The sequence below is a fragment of the Hevea brasiliensis genome, chromosome 3 (genome assembly GCF_030052815.1).
Source record: "Hevea brasiliensis isolate MT/VB/25A 57/8 chromosome 3, ASM3005281v1, whole genome shotgun sequence".
Classification (NCBI taxonomy): Eukaryota; Viridiplantae; Streptophyta; class Magnoliopsida; order Malpighiales; family Euphorbiaceae; genus Hevea; species Hevea brasiliensis.
In genome coordinates this window covers 108487221-108507975 of record NC_079495.1, presented here as the reverse complement: position 1 = coordinate 108507975, position 20755 = coordinate 108487221, and the positions used below count along the sequence as shown (strand labels likewise).

Here is a 20755-nt window from a genome sequence, read left to right as displayed (position 1 = left end):
ATCAGCTATTATCAGCTAACAGTAACAGTTATCAATTGTATTCAACAGTTAAATAAAAAATACTCTAAATAAATTATATTTAACATATATAAATAATTTTATTAAAATAAATAAAATAAACAATAACTTTTTGTGAAATCAATAATCTGTGTAAACATTATCATATCTATAAAGAGATTTTGACTATTAAAAATATAATAAAAAACTTAAATTTCACCTGATTAAAAATTCTGTTTAAAATATAAATAAAAAAATATATATTTCGCAGAAAATGATGGCTCGAGTTCATTCATGATTTGTAGCAAGGAAATAAATATATTATTTTAAAAATAATTTAAAATTTTAACAAATAACATGATATGTAGCCGTAGGAGTATCATTTTAAAAAAGTTCAACAATAGAAACTCCGAATGAGGAGGAGATCAATAGAGAGTCTAACGTCTCAGTCTTGTGTAGCCATTGGTGGACGGATTGGCAATTAACATTCGCCAGCATCTAGGCCCCAAGAAGCCATTTCTCCTCAGTAGACACAGAGCCAAACAAGCTGAAGACAATTACCTCTTTTAGAAATCTAAGAATATCAAGAAGAATGCCAATAGGTCATATCTGTGAGAAAACCTAAACCAAAAACTACATACATCAATCCAAACAATGGTGAAAGTGAGATATACTTGTTCAGGTTAGGAAAAAAACTCCTTGCCTGACAGGAATAGGGGAAGTCTCAAGTGGGTGGAGATACTCTAATTAAAGATCTACAAATAGAAAAAAAAATCTCTATCTAAAAAATTAGTGAGAGAGGAAAACTTTTTTGATCTAGAAGTTGATATTTTCACTATATTGGTCTTGATATTTTCACATACCTGTAGTGATATTTGCTAAAAAGCCCAATACATGTTGAATTAGGCATGTCCATTATCCTCTTGTTCTCACAAAAGCCAATGGCCATGGGATGTGCAAATTCAATATTTTGTAATTTAAAAAAAAAAAAAGCAAGACATGTATTAAAATAAAAAGACCCAAGTGGAAAATGGGATGAAGGGCATGTTTGGATTAACTGTTGAATACAACTGATAATTGTTAGCTGTTACTGTTAGTTGATAGCTGATAACTGATAGCTGATGATAGTTATTTTTTATTAAGTGTTTGGTAAAATTATATTTAACTGTTAATATTAATATGTGAAATGACTAATAATGATATATACTATATAATTTATTTTATTATTTAAATAAATATAAAATTATAAATTTATTACATTATATTATTTATTTTATTATTAAATTAAATATATAATTATTAAATTAATATATTATATTATTTAAATAAATATATAATTATTAATCTTTTATATTATATCATTTATTTTATTATTGAAATAAGAAAATAATTGTTTTTTAAGATAATTAAATAATTTTAAAAATATAGATAAAATAATAAAATAATTATTATTATCAATAGAAAAATTTATAATTAATTTTAAGTTTTTGGATATAAATAAATACTTTATATTTTATGTTATTAATAAAAAATATTTTAACAAAGTTGAAATACGTTAATTAAAATATTAAAATTATAAATAAAAAAATAAAAATATTAATAATATTAATTTTCAAGTTAAATAAAAAAAGATAAAATGGTCAAAATAAAAAATAAAATCAGATCAGCTATCAGCTGATGAGAAACAACTCTAAAAATAGAGCTGCAGCTGATCAGCTGATGAGAAACAACTCTAAAAATAGAGCTGCAGCTGATGGGTATCATATCAGTTGCCCATAAGCTATTAGCTCTATTTTTTTAAACTTGTCAAATACTATAATTTACTTGTTTGAATATCTATCAGTTATCAGCTATACCCCAACAGGTAAACCAAACACTCCAAAATTTAACTAGAATATCATATTTGCTAAAGAAAAATTGGCTTGTAATTTATTTAGATTAATTAAACTATATATAATAAATATAAGAATTTAAATATAATTATTTAATTTAATAATTATTAAATTTATTCACATATCAAATAAAATTTTCTATAATCACATTTTTTTTATTATAGGGAATGATTTAAATTTAATTTTATTAAATGAGTGATTTGCTATTGGTAAAAAAAAAAAAATAAAATATTAGCAGATAATTCATACGCTTTATTCAGGTATCAGAAGATTCTAAATTCCAATTAGTTATCCACTATGAAGGAAATCCATGGCTACAGAGAAACAGAAAAAAGCTTTAAATTTAAAAATCCAACGGCCCAAAAGGCAGGCTGTGCTTCTCATTATTATAGCTTTACCGTTTACGTTAAGACTTCTCTGTTAAAAAAAAAAAAAAAATCTTAATAGACGTGATACCAAGTGCTACCACACATCCAACCAATCTAATTCCGCCGCGTCACCCAATGGAGCTGGAATCTTTTCTTTCTGATTGTTTATCAATTTTATTTAATAATGTTATTTTATTTATTATATTTACAAAATAATTTGCTTAGATCATGAAAATATGAGATCATCTTAAAATATATTCCACTGTGATGCAAGAGTAAGAAAAGAAAATTCTTGATAATGTGTGGTCTAAACTTTAAAAATCCTAAAAGTTACTGGTAATGGCCACAGCATCACATCAATTGCAATCCAAATTAAAAATTGTACAACTTCCCTTCATCCATTGGGACTTCAACTGTAACATCACTCATCATCCATCATTGTCCAAAACCCAAGAAAAAGCATCAAATTTCCACTTTTATTCCACCTTTACCCCTCCGCTCCATACGCTCCTCTCTGAAAAAATTATTGCTTTACAGTTCAATTTTATGGATCTGAACTCAACTGCACTTGACCAACCATTAGAATAAGATTCTTTCACTGTGTATTTTCATTTTCTCATTGGCCACTGTCAACTTAATAAACAGTGTACAGAAAAAGACTTTCTTCTCCTAATCAGAGTCTAAAAGAGTGTTCAATCATTGCAAACAAACTCTTGGCTTCCTCAGATTTATAGGGTTTTTGAAAAAATTGTGCTCAGCTTTTGACTTCTTTTTGTTTCTTGCTTCTAGTCTTTTGGGTTTCCTTATTTCTTGGCTCTGCTTTTGAAAATTAGCTCACATGATCTTGGGGTTTTACTGCTTTTCAGGGTCTCTATAGTCTTTCACCTCAGTTCTGGTATGAAAGTGCTTTTGGGTGTTTTTCTGCGTAGGTGATTCAGCTCCATTGTATTTCATCTTGGTTTGTTAGTTATATTTGAACCGTTCTTGGTGTTCTGTCAACGTTGCAGCTTCTTGAAATGGATTAGTTGTTTTTTCCTTATTAAGTACTACGCAAGAAATCTTTCCCATATAGTATAAGTGTTAAAGTTGCAAAATTTAGCATGTATAGCTTCAATTGTCAACTTTGCTTCTGTTAGGGTACTTTCCAAGCAAAGGGGTGTGCCTGTTGTATGAATATTGCTGCTTTTGTAAAAGTGTCTGCTTTTTCCAGTTTTATTAGCTGAGAAATGTTTATTTCCAATGAGGAGCTGATCTCATTGTCTCTAGACAATGCAACCGAATCCTTAAAATCATCTCAAATGGAATCAAGCCTGGATTTCCCCGGGGAGATGCCATTGGAATCTGACTTGCTGGATTTGCCGCCACCTCCCACTATTTATACTGATGTCAAGGTCGTCCCTGAGCACGAAAAGAACAAGTTCGAAATGTCCATATCAAATCTGGAAGGTAAATTTTTAAGGTGTTGGTTATGGTAAGTTGTGTAGAGCATTAATTTCAGCCCAATGAGGCTATTCTCTTGATTTAGTATTGAGTGTTTTTGACATTTTGAGTTTCATCTCTTGCTTGATTGTTACTGTTTGGAGAGTAAACTACAAGTCAGAATCATCAACAGCAATTGTAGTTTTCAGCTCTCAATTATAGAAAAACATATTGTTAAATGACCTCTCATTATACAAGTTTGTTTTGTTTGATTTATTTTTTAGGAGAAATTGCACAAATGAGGCAGAAGGAGAAGTCATTAGACAGAAAGCGTAAAGAAGCCTTAAATAAGATATTAGATATTAAAGGTGGTTATTTATTGTTTGGTCTAAAAACAGAGGGATTTTTCTTTTATGTTATTGTTTTGCCTATTGAAGCGTTGGTTTCGATTTTCAGGCTGTATTAGAGTATTTTGCCGAGTTAGACCATTCCTAGTCACAGAAAAGAGAAGAATTCACGAACCCCTCTCAATTAAGTTAGAGAAGGTTACAGTTAGATCTGTAGGAAGTAGGAAGGAATTCAGATTTGATAAGGTTTTCCATCAAGCTGCTACTCAAGGTCAGTAACATGGTATCCAATTTCTCATGCTTTTCTTGGTGTGTTTATATATTCCTTGCAATTGTAATGTGAGTCTGTTTTTCTTCTTGAAACTATGCAGAGGATGTTTTTGTTGAGGTTGAACCAATCCTAAGATCTGCACTTGATGGATACAATGTATGTATATTGGCTTATGGTCAAACTGGGACCGGCAAGACATTTACAATGGTCAGTGAAATGTCTGAAACATCTTATCCTTGCATTTATGTTGTTGATTTTTCCCCTCTTTTTCTGAATTGTTTAAGACTGAGGGTTAAAATCATTCTCTAGGATGGCACAAATGACCAACCTGGGATTATTCCTCGGGCCCTTGAAGAGCTTTATTGTCAGGCTTGTTTAGACAACTCATCTTCTATAACATTTTCCATGAGCATGTTGGAGGTTTACATGGGAAACCTTAGAGATCTACTGGCTCCAAAAGCAGCATCTAGAACATATGAGGCTGTAACAAGATGGTAACTATTAATTCGATTCATGTTTTTGATGAATCACAAGCTCAAAATTAAAATTGGAGGCTTTTGTAATCTGTTGCTTGGCTGGTTTGGCTAACTTTACTACAGCAATCTCAACATCCAAACAGATCCAAAGGGATTGGTGGAAATTGAGGGTTTGACAGAGGTCAAGATTCCAGATTTAGCTAAAGCAAAATGGTGGTACACCAAGGGGAGACGGGCTAGATCTACTTCATGGACAAATGTGAACGAGACATCAAGCAGGTCGCATTGGTGGGTTGAGGGTCTCTTTTAATTTTCTGAACTTCTTTCTTTACTTAATCTGGTTTGATGATTACATTATCTTTTTAGTTCTATATATCTAGCTTAACAAGGATCAACATTTCTCGACATGGAGATAATTTGAAAGCCAAAGCTGAAGTAAGCAAACTGTGGATGGTGGATCTTGGAGGTAGTGAACGACTGTTGAAAACAGGAGCCACAGGACAGACACTTGATGAGGGACGGGCTATAAATCTCTCTCTTTCTGCTTTAGGTGATGTTATTGCTGCTCTTAGGAGGAAGAGGGGCCATGTGCCTTACAGGCAAGTTCTTGGTCTTACTATCCCTACTTTTCATCTTTAATGATCTCTTCCTTTCCGTTGGTTCTCTGGGAGTGGGTCCCCATTTACTCGTACTCATCATGCACTGGTTAAGGTCTACTTGAAGCAAGATAGCAGTTTCAGTATTCTCTTCTTATACTTTCTTTTGAAAGATTCTAAAATTCACATTTTTTATTGCAGAAATTGCAAGCTAACTCAAATCCTTAAAGATTCTTTAGGTAAGGGTACTGCTCTCTAATTGTGAAGCATTGCCATGTATTTTAAAGGCCAGAGAAAAAGGCTAAATAGCAGCTGTTCATTATCATTGGTTTTATATTAGCTAGTCATAAATGATAAGCTTCATTTGTTGGAGGCATGGGACCCTGTGAATGAATACAAGAAGTGACAATAATTAAACTCAACGCATATGCATTGTTATGACTCTAATAGCTTACGATGACATTGTCAGCAAAATTAAGAGCCATTTCTGTGTGGTTTCCTAATATATTACTTCTGTGATTGCTACTGCACTCTGCTGACAACTTCAAAAATGCCTAATATTTCTAAATGCAATTGCTTCAGGTGACAGTTCAAAGGTTTTAATGCTAGTGCATGTAAGCCCTTGTGAAGATGATGTTGGAGAGACAGTATGTTCCTTAAGCTTTGCAAATAGAGCAAGAGCTATTGAAATTAATGGAGAACTGCCAGAGGTAACATATGCTGCCCAAAGTTCATTCTCAAAAATCTCAATAGATAGTTTATAACTATTGGTTATGCATGTGCTTATAATTAGGAAATGATCAAACTAAGGCAGAAAAGGATTCTGGAGCTTGAAGAAGAAATGAGAGAAGCTGAAGAAGAATGCCAAAATGATAGGAATCAAATACAGAAGGCTGAGTTCCTATTAAGTGAAAACAAAAAACTTTTATTAACGAATTACCAACTTCCTGAAGACAAGGAAAAGACACCTGTGAGTGACAAAGAAGAGAGTATGACTGTAAATAGAACTCCTTTACTTACTGAAAATGGAGATAAGAGTTCTCTCCCTAGATTCATGACTTCTACGGTAGCTAGTCGCCAAAGGCAAACTGCTGCTGAGAAGGAGATTCCCAGAAAAGCGAGAAGTTTGAGACCAGTGGCAAGAAGTTCAGTCCAATTTTTTGGTTCTCATTCCCTCAGTTGTTCAGATCTTCGTCTCAAACCAATTTTACGGGATTCAAACAAAAAGTCCCGGTTTGGTGAGACAAAAACCATCCTCAGAAAGAGTTTCAAATGCAATAGCTCAGATTTGAAGACACCCTTCTTGCCAGGAAGCAAGATGGTTACTTCATCTGATCCAAACTTGAGAACTACACTCAGTCGCCATAGAAGAAGAATGTCTGATCTGATCTGAGCTGATATTATTATTATTATTATCATTGTTTTGGTCTGCAAACGTGTGTAGGTCCGCTTGAGATTTCATACTTAAGGAACTTTTGACTTGTGTGTCGTAATGTGTTGTAATAGAGTTGAGTTGCTTAAGCTTGTTGGGATCTGTTATTATTATTTACAAGATCCCTGTGTCATTACTTGGTTTGGATTGTTTAGGTTTGTTGGAAATTGTTAATTACTCATTAACAGAATGGTTGTAGCTCTGATTTAGTTCATATTTTATTTAGAATCCATTTAATCATACTTAAAAATGTACTTGTTCGATTTATTTTACCATCTCATGTGTGTAGTCATCACTGCAGATCTAGCTGTGAGCTGCTCCATCCAGCTTTGTTGGTCTGATTTTATAATGCTTATAAAATGCATCTTCTGACATAACAGTTCACTCTTCTGGCCATTTACCTAATCTCCTATTCAAATACCATACAGCTCTAATCACAACTCTGAACAATTTCAAAAATAACAAAAAAAACTCTGAACGATTTCAACTAGAAAAATTAGTTCTAAGAAGTAACTTTCAAGCGAAAGACAATGCATTTTGGTACGCTTCGATTTCAAGTGACTTTAAAGTGAACAGGCATGGAGAGCAGAGAGCAGCGCGCAAGGATTCAATAAGCCAAATAACAGGCATGCCATTGCGCTGATCCATTGTCTGCTTGTTGTACATGCAGATCCTTTCCCTTAAATCCTTAATGTAAACATCAACAGTGAAGTGCCAAAGCCTATCAGACAAAGTGCACATAAAAATAGTGCACTCAGCAATTGTAACATGAGGGAGTCTTCCATGAAAATAATTTGCGGCCTATATGCTGGTGATGCAAGTTGCAGTGGATATTTATCTCGAGTTGCGGCATGCTTGAGTAGCTCGCACCTGCAGTATAGGCTCGGTTCCATTTTTGGCCAATGGAATGCACCTTTGCTCGGAGGGCTTATAATCCAGACTAAGAATAAGATCCTCTTTACTCTTCTAATTAAAAGCAGCAATGAACTGTTGCATTTCACATCACAATTTCAAGCAGTGATCAAGAAACAGACATTTCCAAAAAGGAATTCTTAAGGTTCTATGGACATGTTCCAAATTTAAATAAGCCATTACGTAATTGGGCAAAAGAATCCCTCACCTTTGTAATCAGAGAATCCTTAAAATCAAGTTCATAAAATTTTCTCCCTGGAGCATACAAATTCAACTTTGTCTACCACAGATGATCTACTTTGATAAAAATCTTCAAGATCATTGTCTGTCACAGATGATCTACTTTGATAAAAATCTTCAAGATCATTGACTATCAAGATCATCAACTCTCCCTTCCACTTACAACTATCATCAGAATGATTAAGAGATGACCTCTGAGAAATGTAGAGGTAAATAATTGGAAACAATACAACAAGCATGCAACATCTAGGGTAGCTACAGCCTTAAATCAGAATTACCCAAAATCAAAACAAAGAAAACTGTATTCTAAACCTCTTAAGCTTTGAATCGTTTGAACTCAAACCAAATTTCATAGTGATTAAAAAGCAAACTATCATGTGTATGCTTTCCCAAATACTCAAGCCCCAAACTGGTCAGCCTCTTGGTACATTCCTCACCTCCCAGTCTTGAACAGAACTTAATATTATGCGACACAAAGATTCGCCCATCATAAGGTTTCAACTTACTCACTAACCTTTCTAGTCCAACCCATACAAGCTTATCAGGCATGTGAAGAAACACAGCACTAGCATATATTAAATCATACATAACTCCGGCACCAAACTTGGAGAATTCCATATCTTCCCCTCGCACAATCAGAGGTCGCTTGTATAGAAGACCCTGCGAAGGAAGCTCATATCTTAATGCAGCCATCAGAGAGAGCTCGTCCCTTTCAAGACAGTGGTAGTGTTCAGGACTAAGATACCTAATGAAATGCAAACCAACACGGAGTGTGCCACACCCAATCTCAAGCACTTGTGAGTTGGGTGATAGGTGGGCAGCTTCAGCTAGGAATTCAAAAACATCTCGTCCACCTGCCCATGGCTCCCCATAGTTGCTATGGTGTTCTTCCACAAGGAGCTCACCAGGGCAAGGAAGTGCAGTATGATTATTGTATTCTGGCTCTTCATAGTGTGATATGCCCTTGTAACTGGAAAACATAATGCAATCAATTACAAACAATCTCCCATACACTGAAATTATCATGTAGTTTTTAATATCATTCATATGCGCAAGTTTTCAAGCGAAATCTTACATAAACAGAACACAAACCATTGACTTCAAAGGATTTTAGGTCAGTAAGCCACTGATTCAGTTCAATTACTCAAAAAGTGAGAAACGCAAAAGCTATCCTAACAAACAAAATGCTATACATTTATCGAAAACAGAACAGACAGATTAGCGAAACTCACAACTATGGCGCATTCTTCCACAGTTCAGGGAGATCGGCATGCAGATAAATCTAAAAACCTCACCTTTTTTGACACCCATATAAAACCTAATCAGCCAAAACACAACCCTGTATGCATATACCCCAAAGACAGAGAAAAAGAGCTCTTACTGAATCAGATCATCGAGTTGCTGAGCCCTAGTTCGAGGATTAATGCCCTTACGAAGAACGTTATCTTGCATATGCAATCCGTTCAATCGGATCTGATCCTTAACCCATTCGATATCCTCTTTCGTCGGCGATATTCTTTCCTTATAATCTGCTAACCCTCCGCCGCTGCCACCACCTCCGGCAGCGCCAGCAAAGCCTTGTAAAGGAGGAGCAGAGGCCGGACAATCACAATAAGATAGGGAAGAGATAAGAAAGAACAACATAATGGCTGCGACGGAGACCGAGAGCACGAGAACTGGAACTGTTATGACTACTCCCTTTTGTGTCGGTGAAGAAGCCATTGTTATTTTGTGCCTGTGTGTATGGCTGTGCCTGTGTTTTTTGCGGGATTGTCGTTTTTATGTATCTTCCTCATTCTTGCTTCTCATTCGGTCTTCCACATCTAAGCATCCTGTGCGCGTACGTTGTTTTTAACACTTGTTGTCGTTTCGGAAATCTCGATTCGATTGCTTAGGTTCGCCAACATGGGTCGCGACCTGGACAACTTGCAAATTCGAGTATGGATTTGCTTGGGGAAAATATTATAAAATGAATAAAATATTATCATTGCTTTTCATTCATTTTTAAAAAGTAAAAAAAAAAAATTAATCTTTCTATCTATTCTTTTGAATTTCTTTTATTTATTCACTCTGATATTTATCACTAAATTAATTTTTATTTAATTTTTAAAAATAAAAGTAAAATATTTCAAGTTGATATCTTCAAAGAAAAAAAATAATCTATCCTTGATATCAATCGTAAAACTTGTTCCAAGCTGCGCTTACTAATCGACGTCGTTTTATAAGGATGATATGAGCATTTTGACCTGTTTAAAGCTCTTGATTAAACCCTAACCTCAAGACATAGTGGACACTCAAGACATAGAAGACACTTCCATTCCTGAAGCCAAAAAGCATGCAATCTCCAAGATTTATACTCAGCATTTCCAAGCAAAACCCTAAATCCCCCTTCTTCTTCTATTCGTCCGCATTTTGTCACCGTGACACTCGCCTAGCTCCATCGCAGTACCGCTTGATTTCCTCCACCACATCCGTTTGCTCATGGATGGACTCCATCAAGGGGGTCTTCACTGGCAAAAAAGCCGACTCCAAAGACACTCTGGAATCGTTCACGCTTCTTCGTAAGTATCGCTTTACCATTCTATTACTGCTATTTGACATTTAGGTATAACTTTGCTGAATTTTGATTTTAGGTTTTGCTGATGAGTTGAAGAATGCGAGGAGGGTTGGGTCATTCAAGCAATTCATAGTGGGTCGAAGCAGTGAAGCAACATTTGCCGATGCTTTTGAAAAAATGGAGGGGATAATTCGATATCTCCATGGATTTGATCCTACTGGAGAGGTTGGTTTGTCCCTTTTCAGTTACTTGCTTTCATGAGTCAAAACAAACATATAATGATTTTTTGTTATTTTAAAAAAATTATAAACTGTTTCTGGGTACTTTTTCTGATTATGTTTTTAGGTTTCTTGATTGGCAGAACCTGCAAACCACCCAAAAGCAAGAAGCAGCTAAGCACTGTAATTGTACAATAGCTGATGTTGAGAGGGCGCTTGCACAATTTACATGGGCCAAAGAAGCACAAAAGAAATTGCAGAAGTTAAAGGAAGAAGGAAAACCTGTTCCAAAGAGCATTGCTGAGGTATTAAACTACAAACTTTTTTATTCCTTATAAGGTGTGACTTTTTGAATGTTGAAATTGTGTCTTTCAAGGATTTCGGAGATGTTATTACATGAGTTGAACCTGTTTGAAGCATAAATCATTGTGTTAATATGCATAACCTGGTGCTTAAACTGAACATTCCAATCCCCTCCACACCCCCCCCCCCCCCCTTCCCCCCCTCTCCCCTTTCTTTTTTTGATTTTCTTTTTTCATAGATTAGTTATCTTTTTGGAAAAAAGGAAAAAATTTTGGCATTGATGATTACATAAATGATAGTTTGATGATGGATGGTCATGGTTTCTAAGCTAAATGATCCAATTGGAAGCTTCATTTATTTAATATTCATTTTATGCATATGAATGGTCAATTTGTTTGATTCATTTTCAATGTCCATAATCAACATTACTGCAATATAAGTTCATTTCTTTTCTTAATGTTGTCTTGCAAGTGGAATGCTAGAAAATGCATAATTGTTTATGATTTACGTTTTCCAGATGCAAAAGATGATGGGGTCAACGCCATTAGATCTTGCCAGGTCTAATTTGGCTAAGAGTGGGCAGTTAAGCAGAAATGCACTCTGTCCATGCGGTTCCAAGAAGAGATACAAACGGTAATTTTGATGCTTCTAGTTTCTTTTGCAATGTGCCAATGTGGTGATATTTTATGCACAACCCTCATTTATTTTATTTTTGAGTTTTGATATAGAAAATAAAATAATATTATTGGTGTGAACTCTCAAATACTCTTGGCACAAACAATTACTTACATCTGCACTTTTTTGGTGGCTTCAGTTTCTTGCTAGTATGATTATATTTTCTGGATTTCATTTTCAGAGGTTTTAACAAAAGATAGAATCACATTTGTTTTAACAAAAGTCTGAAATATTGTAGTTAAAATCAATTGCATCTTCACGCATGTCTTTCTTTCCCAATATTACTTGTATCCTTATGGAATGATGCTGTATTACTTGAAGCTTTTGGGAGCACATGCACATGCATATATTAGACTATTTGTATATCACTAAATCTAAATATCTATTCTGTTATCGTTTGTGATATATCAATTGAGAAAGAAAAGAGCCTTTTTTATTTCTAATGTTTATACTCATGAAATTGAAATTTTCCAGCTTAACCACATTGGTCAAAAGTTGACATAGACTACTTTACCTGGCTATATTAACTTGTAAGCATATGGAATCTTTATGTGAAAGTTGCTTATGCTTGGTTGAACTGCAAGATTTTCTTGCATAATAGCTTTATGCATTCAATTTCATTAGCTTGTTTTTCTTTTAATTCTTGGGATAAAGGCTTAGTTGAGTTGAGTTTTTCCAAGAGCAACAGGTTGAAAAAGTTATAAAATTGTTGTCTATGTTATCTAGTGATGTGGTTTACAATATATGTTATAGTGCACTGAGCCTTATATGCAAGGTTTCTTCTTGAAAACTTACTTGTTTTCATGTGCTTTATGATGAAGGTGCTGTGGAAAGGATTAGGAGCTTTAAAAGCTATGGAAGAAGAGCACTCACAATCATGCTTGGATATAAGAATCCTGAAAGGTGGGATAAAAGGAGAATTGTCTCAATGGACATCTCATTAAGGTCTTTTGATTAAATTTTGCGTAGACAAATTTGCAAATAATCAGCCCCTCAAGTCTCAAGTTTGTTTCACTAGGCCGCAATGTGTATTTTTCGTTTCAGGTTGTGCAATCACTAAGAATGTAAAACACAGGCTGTTACAGGATTTTTACTCTTGACCATGGACTTTAGGGATTTCTTCTCTCTCTATCCCCTCCTGCCACCCCACCCCACCCTTTTTTTTTTCTTTCTCTTTACATGGAACTAAACTTCAAAAGCACCTAATCTGCAAACTACGGTGTTTATGAATTGCTTGTAAATCCAGAAGAAGACATGGTCAATTTTCCCATCATTCATTAGGAAATTTGAATTGTTCATCTTCTCGGATGTCCTTCATATGGTGCCCGAGGAATCTAGTTGAATTTTGTAAGTGGAAATAAAATGCAAGTGCCCTCTTGAAATATCCCAAGATTCCATGATTTGTAGTGAAGCAACAGCCAACTTGCCATATGACTTTAGGAAAAAAAAAAAAAAAAAAAAACCTTGCCATATTTGCAAAGGATTAATTTTGTGAAACACAAGCTTGTTAAAGCCTACAGTACTACCTACTGGCAAACATGAGAACATGGTGCAGCAAAGCTGTATGTATATTCTTTAATGATTAAAGCTATTTTTGAGATTGTTCCATTCTTTTCTTAGATGCAAAAATTTTAAACTTAGAAGAGTATGGAGTTGAAAGAATAATTTAAACAAAAGATAGATTAGGGTTATAATTTTATTTTCTTCCTGTTTCTGTTACACCTTCCACTATGAAAAGCAAGTGAAATGTGTGTATTAAGCACTACCTCCTTAGAACCACAAAAGTTTTGTGATTTCAAAGAGGGGTTGCATTCCAGTTGTATGATGCAATGTTGCTTGCCTAAACGTGTTGTAACCCTAATTTTAAGTGTGTTACAATTGGTCTATACAATAAATTTGATTAAAGAAGGACTGGATAAAGATTACATATAAAGCAGTGCTTACTTTTGGATAATTTACTATAAACCTGGTCTTTATTAATTCAAGAATTGGAAAAACTTGTTGGGGGCATCTTCACCATTCTCTTTTCTAGAATATGCTAAAAGAGTTAGCTTCCAATGATGGAAGTCTGTTAATTAGTTTAATTCTTTAACATTCTGATTCTTGGCAATAACATTATAAAATTACAGATTCATAATTCCACTAACCCTTGACATTTGCATGCTTATCCATAATGCATATGGAAGTGAAAAGCCTTACAAATAGCCTACATCGTTTCCGTATAACTCAACCTTTACAAAGAACACATAAAGAACCTCAAATACACTCGTAGAATGGTGAACCTTTCTGCCTTCTGCTTCCTGCTTCTCCTTCTCTTCTTTACGTCTGGTAAAAGTTTCTGGCCAATTTCTATTTTTTTGTTACTGAATACTGAGGCTATTCTTGCATAGAGTTAATCTAGTAGTTAATCTAGTAGTGATATATATCTTTACTTGTAAATATAGCTCGCTTAAACTCATATATTCAATCCGTTGGACCAATATAAAGTAAAGTTTAAATTTAATTGTGCTTTCTTTTTATTGGATTTGTTAATGAAATATAGGGAAAATTATGTTAGTTCTTCTGATTTATTAAAAATCACAACTAAATTAATACGTTGAGCTGATTTCCTACTGAATTTTACGTCTAAGGTCAGATATTTAAATTTTGAAGTCATTTTTTGTTGGGATGACTTTAATTGAATACCACTTTCAATCTAAACTTATAGTTAATCTTGAAAAAAAAAATCACAGGCTAATTTATTTGTTTTCAATTTGAAATAATTATGTCTCAATTTTTATTTTATAAATAAAATGATCTCTCTATTTAAATTTAATTCAATTTATCATTAATTATATATTAAATGATGAAAATAATTTGAGGAATTAACTTATAATTTATTTTAAAATACATATATTTGTGGAAGTGCAGATGAAAAATTGGTGCTCAAGGCAGAAGGGAAGGATTGCCACAAAGTTTGGAACTGCAAAGGAGGCAACCGTTGCTGGGAGGATTGCAGAAACAAATATAATGGAATGGGACAATGCGATTTGTACACTGCACCCCCTGTTCCCAAGCAGTGCTTTTGCGCATACAAGTGCTGATCAATCATCTTTACCCTAATTAATATCTACCTAAGGCTTGAAATTTGAAATTAAATAAAACTTGGATTTGTTTCAGACATGTTTACAACTAAAAGCTCATATATATATATATATCTTATGTTAATATTGTAATCAACTTTGTGTGGAAAATTTTCTGTTCTTATAATTTTCTATTGTTATCCGTTTAACTCTTATCATCGAAACTTAAAATTCTATAATCAATCAAACCATTCAATTATCAAATTATTAAGTTAAAGTACATTAATTTTTTTTTAATTTAATGGAGGCTTAATTAATTGGATATAACTAATGAATTGCACAATATATTGTGAGGTAATTATATTTATTTGTCAGTATAAAGATGAATTATCTATAATAGGTAGATAAAGAAATCTTAAACTTTTTACTTCTTACATCTTAAAAAAGAAAAAAAATTAATTAAATTATTTTTAATTTGTTATATATTAAAACTACAAAATTATCATAGCAAATTGTCACGAGATGGGAGTTGCCAAGAATAGGACGGGAGTTGCCAAATAAACAATGATATTTTAATAATTTAATATTGTTTAAGTTACATATGTAATTTAACATGGAATTTGCTTTCAATTTTTATTGTCTATTCCGCAAAAATATTTAAAAAAAATGAAAATTGTTGTGGGTTTAAGACAGGCGGGACAACACTCGGATATTTATAACGATGGGTTTAAGATAGGCCGAACCGTTACAAAATGTACGTGGTTATTAATAAATTTAATTTATATATATTTTTTAAATTTTAATATATAAAATAATATAATATTTTAAATTTTGTATTGATTATTTTAAATTTTATATATATTACTTTTATCTTGCAAACATTTTAATAAAAATTGTATAACATAAATAATTAAAATCTCTTTTTCTCTCTTTCAATATATACATATATAATTAATATATGTTAACATATTATAAGTTACCTTGTAATAATAGATACTTATTGTAGTTTTAACAGGGATATATTATAGTAAAAAATGTCATATATTAATTACATAATAATACTATAAAAAAAAAATACAATAAAACATTTCTTGGAAATATATATATAAAAGGAGATAAGAAAATATGTAACTTTTCCCAAGGTATATTCAATCATCGGAATACAGCAAAGGTGTCTTCTATAATTATTTAGTTTCATACAAAGTATAATTATTTTATTATAAAAAATAAAATAATTTTATATAAATTTAGAATTTATCTCATTAAATTTTTGTAAAATAATTATTTTTTTTGTAAAATAGTTAATTACAAAAATTTTATTAACTTAACAAAAAAAAAATTTCTTCATGTAAAAAAATACATATAATATTTTTTAAAAATCTAATAAACTTAAACTTGTTTCTATTATTTTTAACAAAATTTATTATACATAATTCATCCCTTAGACTTTTTTTTTTTAAATTATATGTAGTTTTTTATTTGAGAAAACTTTATTTTTTTTAGTTAATAAAATTTTCATAATTAACTAATTTACAATAAAAAAGAATTATTTTATGAAAATCTAATAAGATAAATAGTAAATTTATGTGAAACTATCTTATTTTTATAACAAAATAATTATACATTGTATCAAAATTTTCCTACAATTAAGTAATATAATTAAAAAATTTTAATTGAAATGTTATATAATTAGCACCGCATGAAAGAAAAATAAAATAAAAAATAAAATTTAAGAGAAAAATTACTTTATTTTTAATATTTTAATTTTGATTCCCACTTATTTTTTCTTTCTAAATTGAGAGGAAAATATTGAAATTTATAAATATATTCCTACTTTTTATATATATATTTTTTAAATTTAGAGATAAAATGATAATAAATTTATTATTAATAAAGTAAATATCTCTCTAATATTTTTTCCCTATGAAAAAAAAATTATTTTCCTGTTATTATTATTTTCTTTATTTTCCCCTTATTTTTCTACAACAAAGCGATAAGCATGGCTTTATCGAAACTTGTTTACAATTGGTAATAAAACAATAATAATTTCAGGTTGTTGAAAAATAAAATAAAATTTACCAAAAAAAAAAAAAGAAAATTAAAGGAAAAAAAATCGACAGGCCACAAATCAGTTTCTCCGTCAATATATGGTAGGTCCCATACATGAGTTGCACACTACTTGTACATGAAGAACTAGAGAATAAAAACTTGTACTTTGTGTGTAGCCTTGGAGTATAAACCTTTGGGTGTGCAACTGTGCATGACTTCCCAGTGAAGTTGTTTCCTCTTGACGTCAGTCTGAATTCTTGAACAATTCTACTAGTCTGCTCCAAATCAAACGCCTTGTCGAATAATTCGTGCTTTTAATATAATGGGAAGTGGTGATTGAAGCTAAAAGATCACTACTCACTGTCATTATCTAGTTTCTGCTTTTAATCTTTTATCAAGAAGAACACACGAGTAAGTCATATTTTGATACCCATTTCTCTGTTTGAGGTATTCTGACAGAAGTTTGGTACTCATTGCTTCTTTTTGGATTATGGGTTAACAAATGTTTGATGTTTTCTTTTTTAGTCTTCTCTTATATAGTCATGTCACAAGAATTTTTGCGATCGTCTGAACGAGTTCTTATTGAAATGAAAAAAGTGAGGAGTCGACACTTTAATTTTGAAGAAAATTAAAAAAAACCATTTTGAAAATTAAAGAAAACCATTTTGAAAATTAAAATCCACTTTTAAAAAAACAGAGATTCTAGATTCGGGGTCCGTACACGGGTGGGGAAGGTATTAGGCACCCCACCTCGTCCCTTAACAAGGGTAAGCAGATTTAATGTTATGCTTTTCATAAATTAAAATTTGATAATTAGGGGGTAGAATGATGTTAATCATTTGTGCGAGTAAAAAGAATATTTAATATTCTACTATTTAGGGTTACCCAATAACACGAGTACATGAGATGACCCTTCAGTGAATAGGTGTTATGTAATGGATTTTGGTTGGAGATTAATTCGAATATTAAAGTTGGGATATTTTATTTTGGATTTAAGCTAAGAGAATTCAGGTAAAAACTCTCCCCCGATCTCTTGATATATTTTGTTTTAAAATTTTAAGCGGGAGATTTCGAATAAGAACTCTCCTCCGATCCCACATATTTTATTAAAATTTTAACCGAGAATCGGGTAAGAACTCTCTCCCGATCTCTTAAAGTATTCTGTTTAAAGTTTAAGTGAAGGATTTCAGATAAGAACTCTCATCCGATTTTCATATATTTTATTAAGATTTTGGCCGAGAATCGGGGAAGAACTCTCCCCCGATCTCTTAAATATATTATGTTTAAAGTTTAGGCTGAGCTCGGGTAAGAACTCTCCCCCAACTCTTAGATATATCATGTTTAAAGTTTAGGCTGAGCTCGGGTAAGAACTTTCCCCCGAACTCTTAGTGTATTAAGAATTTTAGTTAAGAACTCGAGTAAGGACTGCCCTCGGTCTCTTTAATTTATTACGTTTAAACTGAGCTTGGGTAAGAACTCTCCCCTGATCTCTTAATATATTATGTTTTAAAAATTAGGCCGAGCTCGGGTAAGGATTCTCCCCCCGAACTCTTAATGTGTTACGTTAAAAATTAGATTAAGTTCGGGTAAGAACTCTTCTCCAAACTCTTAATGTGTTTATTAGAATTGCATTTTATAAGAACTTTGAACTAAGGATTCTGGTGACCGAGGGTGCAAGAAACCCGTGCAAAACTTTTCCTAACCCACTAAACCTTGTAACTAAAGGGAGTATACAAGATTGAACTTCTTGTTGATCTTCTACGCGATTGTCTTATCAAAACTCTTTGATCCGATCTCTTTTTAATTGCCCGCCTGGAATCCGAACTGATCTCGATTCCCGATCTATTATATTGTAACATCCTCACTTTAGCTAATCCATACAGTTTACTGTTCCGGTGACCAGTGTCGGTCCGGACAGCTAGAACGTCCGGAAAAGTATTTAAACTAAAGTGAGGAATCATAATTAACTCAAATATTAATAAGAAAAATTTAGAAAAAAATTTTAGAAATAAAATACAACCAAGTTAAATGAGCCGGTGCCCTAGCGATGGTAACCTAGTGAGAAGTTGCGGTTCTCGCAACTAGGAGCCCTAGACCCGAGAAAAAAATTATAAAATAATTTCTGGGACTCCAGAGAAGGGTTATTGAGGTTCTTATGGCATTAGAATGCCGAGGAAATGCTTAGAAAAATTTTTCAATCGGTACAGACAATTTTGGCTCGTTAAGTCAAACGGAGGGCATTTTGGTCATTTCGTCTTCAGAGATGATTTTTGGCCAACTTGTCCAGTTAAATAAATAATTTATATAACATAAAATATGATTAAATATTGTTAAAAATTTAATTGAAATTAATTAGACAAGAAATGAAAAGAAAATGAAAGAAAATGGACTTATGACATCATAATGATGTCATTAAGATTCTCCCAACCAATCCAAAGTTGACACAAGGCATAAACTTGTTTAAAAGAGACCAAATGGGCTGAAAAGAAGAAAATTCCAGCAGCCATTTTCTTTCCAAACCAACGGGAATATTAGAGAAAGAGAAAGAGAAAGAGAAGAGAAACCTCCATGGGAGCTTAGGAAAGCTTGAGATAACCCATTAAACCTCCTTGAAACTCATCTTGGTCTTCACAAAAAATTATTTCTACACTTTGGGCAAGCTAAATACAGCAAAAGGAAGAAGAAAGGAGGAGCTTTGATAAGTTTGAAATTCATTCCATTAGAGATTAGTGACTTAAATTCATGTCTCTCTTCAAATTTATGTTGAAAAAGTATATTTGAGTGCAAAATTGCAAAGAAATTTGTTAAATATCTTGTGTATGCCCATCCCAAAGTTTTGGACAGCCTTGAACCTAGTAGAGTTTTGAAGATTTCTTAGAGTTAAATTGCAATTTGGCTGCCTTTAACATCAATACAATGCTTAGGACAATGGAAGGTATGTAAATGCATGACTTGAGATATTAGGGTTAGGAATTGGGCATAAATTGGAGACCTTAATCTTTTAATGGTGAAAGTATGTTTTAATGGTCAAATACTGACCATTTGGCTGTGTGTAACTTAGAAATGAAGTGGTTTATGTAGTGGGAATTGAGATTGGAGTGGCTGCCCTTGGTGACCTACAAAATTAGACATGAGTCCAGCAGGTTTGGGCAGCCATAACTTGAATTGTAGAGGTTCAATTGATTCAAGGCCAATTGGACATAAAACTAGACACATAATGGCACAACTTTGGTGAAGAAATGATGCCCATAAAACCAAACCAAGTGGACCAAAAGATTGCCCAAACCGGGTGACCTGCAGTCTGTTTCTGCAGAATAATCAAATGAATAGTGATTATTTATTTGGCCATAACTCAATGTAGAAAGGTCCAATTGACCTGAAATTTTATCAACAACAAGCTGAGATATAGACCAACAACTTTCATGAAGGAACCTAACCCAAATTATGGCCATAACCTATCCAATAAGTGAGTTGAAATCACTGTTCACTGCACTGTAGATATGGTCAGTCCAAAAAAATTTTAATCTGGCCAGTTGTGGTTTTTGGACCATAACTTGAGCTACAAAACTCCAAATGGAGTGAATCAAAAAAGGAAATTCAACTAGAAAAAATAAGGAACAACTTTCATGTTGATCATTTTTCCAAAATCCCACTGCAAAAATGACTAATGGAACAGGAAAAAAAAAGCATGAAAACTGAAAATTCTGTCCAATTAGCATTAAGCTTAGAAATAGTATTGGCAACCAATACCAATAAGTTTAAAATGCAAAATGTAGTATGTTGATGATATTTAAACCAATATACCTATTGTCAGTGCAAAAGTCAACATTTTGGTTGACCAATGAAATGAATAGTAGCCATAAAATTTCAATTTCAAAGAATTACATAAATAAAAAGTGTTAAATGCCCTAGTAGGCCTAATGTGATTGGTTTGGATAGTT

The 20755-nt window shown here is 32.7% G+C and overlaps 4 protein-coding genes across 4 annotated transcripts; 3 read left to right on the top strand and 1 right to left on the bottom strand.

Moving 5' to 3' along the window:
- The first annotated feature begins 2711 nt into the window (after positions 1-2711).
- LOC110662610 (kinesin-like protein KIN-14U) lies at positions 2712-7038 on the top strand. Its single transcript, XM_021821654.2, has 10 exons — positions 2712-3703; positions 3961-4044; positions 4133-4294; positions 4395-4501; positions 4604-4788; positions 4894-5058; positions 5151-5369; positions 5568-5605; positions 5949-6076; positions 6160-7038. The coding sequence occupies exons 1-10, from the start codon at positions 3484-3486 to the stop codon at positions 6757-6759; spliced, it is 1908 nt and encodes a 635-aa protein (XP_021677346.2). The 5' UTR covers positions 2712-3483; the 3' UTR covers positions 6760-7038.
- Positions 7039-7257: 219 nt separating this feature from the next.
- Positions 7258-9897, bottom strand: LOC110662611 (uncharacterized). The gene is made up of 2 exons (XM_021821656.2): positions 9332-9897; positions 7258-8920 (listed from the first exon to the last, which is right to left on the bottom strand). The coding sequence occupies exons 1-2, from the start codon at positions 9670-9672 to the stop codon at positions 8266-8268; spliced, it is 996 nt and encodes a 331-aa protein (XP_021677348.2). The 5' UTR covers positions 9673-9897; the 3' UTR covers positions 7258-8265.
- A 211-nt stretch (positions 9898-10108) lies between these two features.
- Positions 10109-13087, top strand: LOC110662608 (uncharacterized). The gene is made up of 5 exons (XM_021821652.2): positions 10109-10511; positions 10584-10732; positions 10869-11030; positions 11546-11661; positions 12525-13087. The coding sequence occupies exons 1-5, from the start codon at positions 10286-10288 to the stop codon at positions 12541-12543; spliced, it is 672 nt and encodes a 223-aa protein (XP_021677344.1). The 5' UTR covers positions 10109-10285; the 3' UTR covers positions 12544-13087.
- Positions 13088-13223: 136 nt separating this feature from the next.
- Positions 13224-14876, top strand: LOC110662609 (putative defensin-like protein 184). Its single transcript, XM_021821653.2, has 2 exons — positions 13224-14031; positions 14614-14876. The coding sequence occupies exons 1-2, from the start codon at positions 13977-13979 to the stop codon at positions 14784-14786; spliced, it is 228 nt and encodes a 75-aa protein (XP_021677345.2). The 5' UTR covers positions 13224-13976; the 3' UTR covers positions 14787-14876.
- The last annotated feature ends 5879 nt before the right edge of the window (positions 14877-20755 follow it).